Raw genomic sequence first — 11,975 nt, 5'->3', positions numbered from 1 at the left:
TAGTGGTAGTGGGTATGTTGTAAAGAGCTGTTTAATGCACAGCTTGCTAGCACTTATAAGCAAACAATTGCGAGTGTTGATAAGGAAGGTTGGCAAGAAGCAATGAGTGAAGAAATGAGTGTACATACAGAGAATCATACATGGGATTTAGTTGATCTTCCATCTGGTAAAAGAGCTATTGGCTGTCGTTGGGTGTATACTAGAAAAGATAGTGGAAAATTAAAGGCAACACTTTTAGCTCAGGGTTTTAGCCAGATTGAAGGAGTTGATTATCTGGAGACTTTTGCACCTGTTATTCGTTCAGAATCTATTAAATTATTGTTAGCTCTTGCTGCCAGAACAAAGAGGGTGGTTCATCAAATGGATGTGACCACTGCATTTCTTAATGGATACTTGAACGAAGAAATCTATATGAGACAAGCTCCAGGTTTTGAACTTGATAATAAAGTGTATAAATTAGTCAAAAGTTTATATGGACTTAAACAAGCTCCAGCTGCTTGGAATAGAGTTATTAATCAGGTTTTAGAAAATGATGGCTTTAAAAGAATTAGAGCTGATTTAGGACAATATATTGAAGGAAGCATTTATGTTGGACTCTATGTTGATGACTTACTTATAGCTGGTGAAACAGAACAAGAAATTAATGTCATTAAAAATTTACTTGGTAAAAATTTTAAAATGAAGGATTTGAAAGTTCCAAAGAAGTTCGTAAGTATGAATCTAAATAAACTGAAAAATGGAATTAGTGTTTCTATGTAATGTAGTGGCTACACCCACACAGTCTTCATTGGAATTAGAACGTCCAAGATATTGTGATGCATCTGAATACAGATCATTAGTTGGAAAGTTGTTATTTGCAGCAAATGTTTGTCGTTTTAATATTTCTTATATAGTGGGCTTGTTATCACGTCATTTTCATCTTCCAGAAGAACGTCACTTACAGGCTGCTAAGCATGTTCTTAGATATCTAAAAGGTACTAGGAACTATGGCTTGAATTTTAATCAAAAACCTACAAGTATATAGTGATGCTGATTATGCTTCAACGTCTAAAGACAGAAAATCTATTAGTGGCTATATAATAAAGTTAGCTGGTGCACCTATGAGTTGGCGATCCAAGTAACAAACAACCGTGGCACTTTCGTCCACTGAGGCTGAATATATGGCTATGGCTGAAGCTGTGAAAGAAGGGCTTTGGTTAATACAAGTTTTTCAAGATACAAATGTAGATATTGAACTACCAGTTGTGATTTATGGAGATAATACATCAGCTTTTACATTAAGTGATCATCCAGTTTTTCATCCCAGAACAAAACATATCGATGTTAGATATCACATCTTAAGGGATCATATATTAAGGGGAGACATTGTATTCAAACATGTACCTACACAGTTTATGTTGGCGGACATGTTTACTAAAGGATTAGAACAGGTGAAGTTAAAAAGACTTATTGAATTGAGTGGTTTATATAAAGAAGACTTGCATTAACGGGAGATGTTGAGATGTGTGATAATGCAAGACTTCATTAATGAATTAATAATTATTAACCTACAATTATATATAATATCAAATACCCTTCAAGGAAGACAAATATCTAATATACCCTACAAGGATGCATTTCTAAGACGAATACCCTACAAGGAAGCAAAATCTTAATATACCCTACAAGGAAGAAGCACTATGGCATACATATAAGTATGGGGATACGAGCATTGTTCTTATTGTTGGGAAAATGTGAGTGGACCTTATTGTTCTAAATATGAAATTTGGCGTAAAGCCTCTTTAGAAAACCTTGGTGCAAATTTGACCTGTATATAGTGAACTAAGACAAATTTTATTAAGAAGAAAATGACATAAAAATACATATGCAGGACAAATTTGCACCAAAGTTTTCCAATGAGGTTTTTAAGCGAAATTTGCCACTGAGAATTCACACATCTAAAAAATCATTTTTATTCACACATTTAAAAGATTTGGCCGCTTCTCAATATTAAGGACTGCTCTTTCACGCCGCCCGAGATTTTTTTAAATGTGTGAATTCTCCTGAAAAGGAATTAAATCTTTAATAGCTTTTCTAAATTAACTAACTCTATAATATATTAATCTTATTCANGAAAAGGAATTAATCTTTAATAGCTTTTCTAAATTAACTAACTCTATAATATATTAATCTTATTCATTTATTATCTTAGCTATGTCTAACTCCGAAGAAAGAATGGCTGACTCCCTCCAAGACTTCAAGCAACTTAGAGAAACATGTAGGGACCTATTGGAATTTGTTGTTTGTTCAAGTTAAGGACCCTTACCAATTGTGTATGGGCATCAACCACCACTCAAGCAATGTGATTGCACCACCGGAATCTTAAACATATAAGGTTCTTACCTTTCAAAAAGAGTCATCATTCCCAGGGAAACAAATTGTCTATTTTAAACTTTTTGACGAAAAAAGAGAAAAAAGATAGCCGTGATTTTGCGTTTTCTTCGATATCTTCCTTTTTATTCTAAAATTGCTGCTTAAAAAGCCAGCCATATTCAATCTTGAGAACACATAAATCGAACATTTATTCTCGAAATTGGATATCAAGAGGATAGACGAAAGCTTATTTTAGCTGAGTGTGAAATGATCCTAAACTTGAGAAACATGATTGCATATTAATGTTTTCAACAGGGATGCGTTAGACTTTTTCGTTTGCTATTAATAGCGTGATATGCAAAAGAAACTCATTAATAATACTCCTTCAGACTAATATATAAGGCATTGAATATTCTCTGAGATTTGAAATTACAATTGTAAAGGTCCTTAGAGATTAAGTTCCTACAAAATGAAAGTAGCAACATTGACTACCCTTGCAAGCATATTTTCATTATGCTCAGCAGCGTTTATTCCAATTACAGAGCCAGTCCCAAAGGTACCAGATGATTGCACCACCAAACATGTGACCCAATGTAGCACCAAAGTCACAAACTTGTTCTTCTTTCAGATAACAAACACGGACTGTTCTGAAGTCCCACAAACTTCATGTCCAGCTCCCGCTCCAACTACACCAGATGCAACTCCAACCGAATGTTCGACCGTTTTTGAATCGTATTGCGACACTATTACATCTGTCACCTGGTTAAGTAAAAACACTAAGGTTAATGGGGATTGTTCCACAACAAGGTATACTTCGTGTTCTAGGAGAGACCAGAGATGTCTTTCTTCCACAAAGGTAGACTGTTCTACCACTTCTTGTGTTACCAGTTCCAGAATTGAATGTCCTACTACTGTACCAGAACCAGTTGAACCAGAACCAACCACTGAACCAGAACCAGTTGAACCAGAACCAACCACTGAACCAGAACCAGTTGAACCAGTTGAACCTGAACTAGTTGAACCAGTTGAACCAGAACCAATTGAACCAATTGAACCAGAACCAATTGAACCAATTGAACCAGTTGAACCTGAACTAGTTGAACCAATTGAACCTGAACCAGTTGAACCAGTTGAACCTGAACCAGTTGAACCAGTTGAACCTGAACTAGTTGAACCAGTTGAACCAGAACCAATTGAACCAGTTGAACCTGAACCAATTGAACCAGTTGAACCTGAACCAATTGAACCTGAACTAGTTGAACCAGTTGAACCAATTGAACCAATTGAACCTGAACCAATTGAACCTGAACCAGTTGAACCAGTTGAACCAGTTGAACTTGAACTAGTTGAACCAGTTGAACCTGAACCAGTTGAACCAGTTGAACTTGAACTAGTTGAACCAGTTGAACCAGAACTAGTTGAACCAGTTGAACCAGAACCAGTTGAACCTGAACTAGTTGAACCAGTTGAACCAGAACCAGTTGAACCTGAACCAGTTGAACCAGTTGAACCTGAACTAGTTGAACCAATTGAACCTGAACCAGTTGAACCAGTTGAACCAGAACCAATTGAACCAGTTGAACCTGAACTAGTTGAACCAGTTGAACCAACCACTGAAGCAGAACCAGTTATTCCAACCGAACCAACCACTGAACCAGAACCAGTTGTGCCAACTGAACCAACCACTGAACCAGAACCGGTTGAACCTGAAGCAATTGAACCAGAACCAGTTGTTCCACCTGAAGAGCCTACCGAAGATGGACCTGAAGAACCTGCTGAACCACTTGTTCCACCTGAAGAACCTACTGAAGATGGACCTGAAGAACCTACCGAACCAGTCGTATCACCTCAACCAACCACTGAAGACGGTCCTGAAGATACCAGAACATCATTGATAGAAGAAGAAGAAGGAGAAATTCCAGGCCCTTCTTCAGCCGTGATCACTGCAACTCCACTGGCGATCTATGATGGCGGTGCTGTTTCTATTCACATTAGAAAAGAATTCACCGGGTTCGTTGTTGCTGCTTTCTTAGCTTTGTTATAAGCTGATTTTGTGAATATTTATTACTATGCAAGATCCAAGGGTTACTACATTAAAACAAAAAATTGTTAATTATTCTTTCGGTATATCTACATTTTTGAATGTACTTTTCCATATGACTTTAAATGGATTGTAGTTTATGTTATTATTTCGTTTCGTTTACTTTAATATATTATTGTATTTTTTTATGTTTATTGTTCTCTTTAATAATTGTTAACATCTGTAAAAGTTATTTTGATCGTCCTTTTTGACTTGTCAAGGTCAAGATCGGTTTGTTTCACACTCTACAGTAGATGTAACTATTCATACTTATTTTTTTGGCAACCAGTAAGATAGAAATCCCATAAGATTATCAATTATGAAACTATCAGTGAGCGATACTTGTCCCACTCGTAACAATAGTCTACACATAGAAATGCACACAAAGATTTAACGTTTTATAATCGAACGCTTTTTGAATTGAATTATATATATATACAATAAAAACAATCATACCGTTGAGGATGCCACTTTCTATACTCATGGAAACAGCTATTTCTAATTAACCATAAAAATAAATAACAAAATAAATTTATACTCTATGAATTATTTTGAGAGATCAGATTATTTCACCTCCCGGTAAAACCATGAATTTATCAATTATTTGGAGGTTTATTTCAAAACAGCCAATAAACACACCAAAAATTATTGGCGGTGTTAGCTTACCTAGGTTAAAGCCTAGTCTCTTGGCTTCACGTGCTGATGCACATTTAACAATGTCATGTATACCAAACTGGTGAAATTCAAACTCATAATCGTGAAAGCCAGTAAATGCTTGAAATGGCGTTAAACCTTTGAGACTTACCTTTCAAATAAATCATCTTTAAAGAATGTGTTCCAATTTTGAAGGAATTCAAGGTTCGATCAACAAAAACCTTATTACGTGAGATGGTTGAGTATACCGTTTATGTCAAGAATCACACTCCATGTGATCGAGATCCAGAAGACATGGATGGACCCCTTACGAATTATTTGAGAACAATAGATACACTCCAGAGTATAGACAATTTGGTCTAGATGTTGTTGTAGCTTTACTGGACCCGCAAGAGGCTAATACATTGAAGGTGGCTCTCACAAGTTATATCCTTCTTCTGTTGCCTGTACTTTTATGGGGTATGGAGATGAGTAAAATGTTTTCAAAATACTCTTTATGGAAGAGGGTCATCCTATTAGACTTTTTGTGAATGTCGAGTTCCTTGGAATGATGGATAATATGGACAGATATTTTCAGATTCTTAATTGGCGGTTTCGGTGGGTCAAATGTTAGAGACTACGATATGCCATTGCTTGGTAGTCACCCAGATTTTAAGGATGAATTTCACAAAATTTGGTTCTGAGATGGTGGATACAACTCTTGTGATAGGAAACATAACGACCTTAGTACTCAAGGTGGATAGATGTAAGGACTAGGATGGCAGTTGATCCTTCACATCAACAAGATTCAACCATGCTTTCTCGCAAAATCTTTAAAAATGTTTATGCATAAAAATATGCATACAATTACCAAAAAATATTTATTCGAAAATATTCGCTTAAGGCAGTGGCTTAAATATAATTAAAAAAATAATTCTAGAGATATACGCTCTTTGAAATGGCTGCTTGAACTTGAATAAGTCTTGCGATTCTTTTTTTCTATGATTGGTATTGACTATTTCTTAGAGTTAACAAGGGGGTTTTGCATGTCCCTAAGGATGAATGGATCGGAATATGTATTTGGCTTAATTAGCAAGTAATGCTTAAATGTTGGGTGAGTGGAATAGGTCATTTATTTTACATATTATGTACATGTACTTTCATTTGTAGGATAATTAATATAAACTAATTTTAATTAGGACAGTTTAATAACAATCTTTGATTTCCATCATCAATGTTTTAAGATATTTATTAGATACACAAATGATAACACCTTAAATACTAATTCTTTTTGATACCTTGTTCTAATATACATATTTATAAATAAATTCATATTTAATTACATAATGCATTTCCTATGGATTTAAGCTTTTATTGATTTCTGTTCACTATCATTTGGTTTCTAAACAAAACCTTTATTCTCAAGTTAAAATCGACAACAAACAACAACCAGATGGATGGTCCTCTCCCTCTCTATCAGACCATTAGTAATTTCATAACATTGTTCTATATTCAATTCATTCATTTAATAGTTTTTTGACATTTCACTTTTTAGCCTTATTATCATCGAGTATATTTTTGTTTCTATAACAACTTATATTAAAATATTCAACTCGATTATTACCATCAATGCCGACGTTCGTTTCTCCAGAAATATATATGACTGCTCCTTATCAAGTGTATTTCATCTAACAATATTGGTGGTCTCCTCATTTATTGGATCACATATTCATTGTTACTAGATGTACACTGGATTCTGGAAAGTCAATGTATTCTCTTATAGGAATGGCTTGTGAAGGTTTAACAGACCAATTGAAATCTCCTTCCTTGAATTTTATATTCCATTTAGCTTCCATCTCTTCCTTAATAATAACCAGGAAAATATGTCTGTCTGGCTGTTTTGAGGGTAAATATTGTTACTTAGAGAAAATTTTATTCTTTAGCTCGTTGGGACACGAGCCTTTAGCTGCTTCCTCCATGTGAGCTGGTTGACTGTTGCTCCTTGGTATCTGCGGTGTAGTGGAACTTGGAACATGGCATTTAAGAATAGATTTATGTTATATAATATTCCACATAGTTTGGGTAAAGAAAGAAATTGCAAAAAATCAAATGAAAATTAAAAAAAAAGCCGTGCGGTTTAAACTCCACTTTTTAATTTTTGAGGGAAAAACTCAAATTTTATGTTCATCATCATCAGAGAGAGATCTCCAGATTTTCTTTTTATTCGTTTTTTAATCTATAAGAATTATTTATTCCAAATTCAGATTCATCTATTAACTAATTAGATAGTAAGAATAACAAGATAAGCACTGATCATGTCATCTACTCGTAATAGGTCTAAGAAAAGTCAAAAAGAATCAACTCCCACTCCATCTGCCAGATCTATGGCATCCATATTTCGTGGTGACAATGAAGAAGAAATAATTGAAAAAATTAAACAAATTGAAAAACCGTCAACTCCAGAAGAACAACCGGTTAAGCAAGCTATCAATGGTGATGATTCTGATGATATTGCCAATTCTCCATTCCCATTCAATTATATTTATCAAGCCCAAGACTTCTTGAATGATAATTTGAATTTTTTAAAAGCAGTTCAAATCTTTGTTGTTGGATTTTTCATTCAATTACTTTATCTTCAAAGAGATAAATTTATAAAATTAGATAAGAATTATTTATCGGTTGGATTCAATTGGATTGGTTTATCAGTTGCTTTGATTCTTAGTCATATTAGAGCTAAAGGAGAACTTCAATTACCTGATTTTAATCATGTTTATAGTATTTTATTACCATTATTATTAAACATTTTACATTATAGTCCTGATTGGTTTATGATTAATATTTCCCTTAATTATTTTATTATTGATAGATTAAATCCTTTATTTAATTTGGTTTCTGGTGTTATGTTTTATGAAATGTATAATGATCCAACAAGGAAATTTACTACCATGCAATTTGGTCAAGTTGCAGTCTTACACTTTTTCTTAAGTACAATTTTAAATTATATTAATGATGGTTGTATTGAAGAAGAAGAAATGCCTACTATTAAACAAGATGAATTGGTTACAGATCTGGATTATAATAAATCATTGAAGAAATCAGAAATTCAATTAATTTGTCTTTTACTTACAAATTTATTATTTAATCAAGAATTAATGGACGATATTTTACCTTTAGCTATTTTCCAAAAATTATATATAAGTTTCATGGCACCTGCCTTTGTATTATATCCTATTTATACTTATATTCCAGGATTAATCAATTTGGCATTATTTGGAGGGATGTTTTATGGATTAACCGTTTATCAATTAAATACTACCCTTGAAGAAAATGCGGTTACTTGGTTATATGAATATATTATGAATGATCCTCAAAAACTCCAATTGGTACAAATCTGGGCCATCGTTTCAGGAATCACAATCCCTACAGTATTCTACTTTGCTGATAAAATGTCTTTGAATATTCGTAGAAAAGTTTGGCATTTATTCATAATTGTTATGTTAACATATACTCCAATTATTCTTTTTGAAGAAATCGAATTCACAATGATTACATTACTTGGAACATTAATTGTTTTCCTCATTATTGAATTACTTAGATTTACTCAAATGACATTTATTGGGAAATATTTATTTAATAAACTTTTGAAATTCCAAGATTTTAAAGATTTGAAAGGACCATTAAACGTATCATATATTTATTTACTTGCTGGAGTCACCTTCCCAATAGTTTATGATTATATGTTACATCATGAACAGGTCAGTATAGTCAGATATATGGGAATCATATCTCTTGGAGTTGGAGATACTTGTGCATCTATCATTGGTAGAAAATGGGGTACATTCAAATGGAAAGGTTCAGATACTTCATTACAAGGTTCTGCAGCATTTGTTGTATCAACCTTAATTGCAATCTATGTTGTTGATTATGTGTTTACTGGAAGAGAAGAATACATTCCAATTCAAAATTGGGAAAATGTTCTTGTTTCAGTATTAACTAATGGTATATTAGAAGGAGTTGCAAGTATCAATGATAACTTGTTGATTCCAATTCTTTTACCTGCTAGTTTTGGAATCTTGAACCAATGTTATCCATAAGAGACATTTGCTTAAATAGATGTATTTTTATATAGGAGAGAGACTCTTGTTGTTAAAATGAACATTTTCTTTACCATCACTGTCCCGTTCTATTCTATTCTGTCCTGTGAAGGACCCCTAAACGATCGTCAAAAAATACTCCGTAGTAAAATGGCACGATAATTTTTTAATATTTTTTTTTTGCAACCTTAGACCGTTGTTGCTAATTGTTACATCACCACCACCAGGGACTTGAAAAAATTGAAAAAAAAAAATCGAATCACAGCCCACTTAACTGTAATCTCTTATCAACCATCCAACAAATCACCTTTTCACTCACCCACAATCACCTTATACCCCCAACTACCCGACCATCCAGGATGACCATAGAACGAGCACCAAAGACTCTCAAACGTTCTGAAATCATTGACTTGATTTCCCAAGGCAAAGCCATCGTCATATATAAGAACAATGTCCTCAATCTCACAAACTGGATTCCAAAACATCCAGGTGGTGACAAAGCAGTATATCATCTAGTTGGACGTGATGCCAGTGATGAGATGAATGCATATCATAGTGATGAAACTATTGCAATTTTCACCCGGTGGAAAATTGGACAAATTGATTATTATTGGGAGAATTTATTACCTCCTATTCAAGGGGCCATATATAATGAATCAAAAGGTGCGGGAGCATCCGTGGTAGATACTGTGAGACCCGTGGTTCCTCAGAATGAACTTGTCACTGAAGAGAATAAACATGTGTTGTTTCCGGTTGTTAATGAGAATAATAAGAAAGCAGTGATTGTTGATCCGAAGCTCATAAGTCAAAATTATGATAATAGTTTAACCCATCAAGATATTGTATCTATCCCACCTTTGGACTATAAAACCCAACAACACCTTCGTGATAAATATGATGAACTACATGAGATAATTATAAAGAATGGTTTTTATAAATGTGACTATTGGTCATATGTTAGAGAAGTCACCAAGATTGCATCACTTTTTATCTATTCCTTATGTTTCCTAAAACAAAACTACTTATTCCTTTCAGCCATCTTTATGGGAGCAGCATGGCATCAAGCAACATTCATAGCCCATGATGCTGGACATGTTTCGATCACCCACAATTATCAATTTGACAATTTGTTTGGAATGTTAATTGCCGATTGGTTTGGTGGATTGAGTCTTGGATGGTGGAAACGGAATCATAATGTCCATCATCTAGTCACGAACGATCCGGTTCATGATCCTGATATTCAACATTTACCTTTCTTCGCTGTGAGTTCACGATTCTTCCTGTCGGTTTATTCAACATATTATGAGAAATATTTACCATTTGATAAAGCATGTAAAAAACTCATTCCATTTCAACATTATTTATACTATCCCATGTTATGCTTTGGTAGATTTAATTTATATCGACTTTCTTGGGCCCATTTGATCAATGGTGATGGTCCACGTCATGGAAAAGCCGCTTGGTTTACATACTTTGAATTATTAGGATTATCATTCTTCTTCTATTGGTTCTTTTATCTCCTTGTCTTCAAATCCATTGACGGACCTTGGAATAGGTTTTATTATGTTATGATTAGTCATATGGCAACTATGTTGGTACATGTTCAAATCACCTTATCCCATTTCGCAATGTCGACATCTGATTTAGGTGTGAGTGAATCATTCCCATCAAGACAGCTTAGAACTACTATGGATGTAGATTGTCCCGAATGGTTTGATTTCTTTCATGGAGGATTACAATTCCAAGCTATTCATCATTTATTCCCTCGTTTACCCAGACATAATTTTAGAAGAGTCCAACCGTTGGTGATTAGGTTTTGTAAGGATGTGGGGTTGAGTTATTCGATTTATGGATTTGGAAAGGGGAATGATAAGGTTATTGGAAAACTTGCCGAGATTGCTAAACAATGTACAATACTATTGGATGCCACAAAGAATTATGATGGGGATTTATATTAGAATATAGCATAGATAGTTTTTTTATTCTTATTTTTTCATTATATTATGGTCAATTAATCCTTGTTCATCTAAGTATTTTATAAAGTCAATAATTTCATTATTTTCATTCAGTAATTGATCTTGAGCAACTAGATGTTTAAATAAGGAAGAACTAGAAACTGCCGTGTTTTTAGTTCTATTAGCGTATAATTTCGGAATAAGGACAGGTATTCCATTGATATTCCTCTTATAATGAGTCAGATCATGTTCATGAGAAGTAGCAATTGGATTAACTTCATTTACAATCTCATGAACATTCTTACATCGATTTCCAAATTTACATTTCCCATATCGTTGGAAAAATCGACATATATTCTTTGTTTTCTTGTCTCCTGTTCCTTCCTGCCCTTGCGGAGGAACTGGTCTTTTTCTAGAATTACCTTCAGGCTCAGTCTTCTGCCTGTCTGCTTGTTCTTTTTGATTTTGGGCTTGTTCTTCTTGTTGTTCTTGTTTTCGAGTAATATTCTTCTTAGACGGCCAGTTTTTCTTACGTTCTTCAATCCATTTAGCTATATCTTCTTCAGTTTGTAATGTAATTCTTGTTCCTGGTATGCATATTGGTTCATTTGATTTCGCTGATATGCCCACGCTCTCTTCTTCATTTATTTCTTGTTCCTCTTCTTGTTGAGGTTGTTTCGATGAGGTATCATCTTGAGAAGGATTTGTTTCTTGTGGTTGCGTGGAAGTGGGTGGAGTGACTTGATTAGGTAAATGAAGTGGTAAATCAAACATAAACGAGTCGGGTGAAGTCATTGTATTGGAATTGCTGTAGTTATAGGTCTATAAGAAGAATGCTGATTAATTTGAGAGATGAACAAA

General features: G+C 34.0%; 5 protein-coding genes across 5 annotated transcripts; 4 read left to right on the top strand and 1 right to left on the bottom strand. All coding sequences in view use genetic code 12, as the record gives it.

Annotated features, from left to right (window-relative positions):
* Positions 1–102: 102 nt before the first annotated feature.
* Positions 103–1,487, top strand: J8A68_003232 (Ty1/Copia family ribonuclease HI; the record flags this gene model as incomplete). Its single annotated transcript, XM_049407066.1, has 3 exons — positions 103–712; positions 894–955; positions 1,152–1,487. 3 exons carry the CDS (start codon positions 103–105, stop codon positions 1,485–1,487), a joined length of 1,008 nt encoding a protein of 335 aa, XP_049263464.1.
* Positions 1,488–2,821: 1,334 nt separating this feature from the next.
* J8A68_003231 (uncharacterized protein) lies at positions 2,822–4,396 on the top strand (the record flags this gene model as incomplete). The annotated part of the gene is made up of 1 exon (XM_049407065.1): positions 2,822–4,396. The coding sequence occupies one exon, from the start codon at positions 2,822–2,824 to the stop codon at positions 4,394–4,396; it is 1,575 nt and encodes a 524-aa protein (XP_049263463.1).
* Positions 4,397–7,380: 2,984 nt separating this feature from the next.
* J8A68_003230 (dolichol kinase) lies at positions 7,381–9,159 on the top strand (the record flags this gene model as incomplete). The annotated part of the gene is made up of 1 exon (XM_049407064.1): positions 7,381–9,159. One exon carries the CDS (start codon positions 7,381–7,383, stop codon positions 9,157–9,159), a length of 1,779 nt encoding a protein of 592 aa, XP_049263462.1.
* Positions 9,160–9,518: 359 nt separating this feature from the next.
* SLD1 (Sld1p) lies at positions 9,519–11,117 on the top strand (the record flags this gene model as incomplete). Its single annotated transcript, XM_049407063.1, has 1 exon — positions 9,519–11,117. One exon carries the CDS (start codon positions 9,519–9,521, stop codon positions 11,115–11,117), a length of 1,599 nt encoding a protein of 532 aa, XP_049263461.1.
* Positions 11,118–11,144: 27 nt separating this feature from the next.
* J8A68_003228 (uncharacterized protein) lies at positions 11,145–11,909 on the bottom strand (the record flags this gene model as incomplete). Its single annotated transcript, XM_049407062.1, has 1 exon — positions 11,145–11,909. One exon carries the CDS (start codon positions 11,907–11,909, stop codon positions 11,145–11,147), a length of 765 nt encoding a protein of 254 aa, XP_049263460.1.
* Between the last annotated feature and the right edge of the window lie 66 nt (positions 11,910–11,975).

Source organism: Hemisphaericaspora subhashii (assembly GCF_019202705.1).
Source record: "Hemisphaericaspora subhashii strain CBS 10753 chromosome Unknown scaffold41, whole genome shotgun sequence".
NCBI lineage: Eukaryota > Fungi > Ascomycota > Pichiomycetes > Serinales > Debaryomycetaceae > Hemisphaericaspora > Hemisphaericaspora subhashii.
Note: the sequence above shows the minus strand (reverse complement) of the source record. Positions and strands in the feature narration are given on the sequence as shown.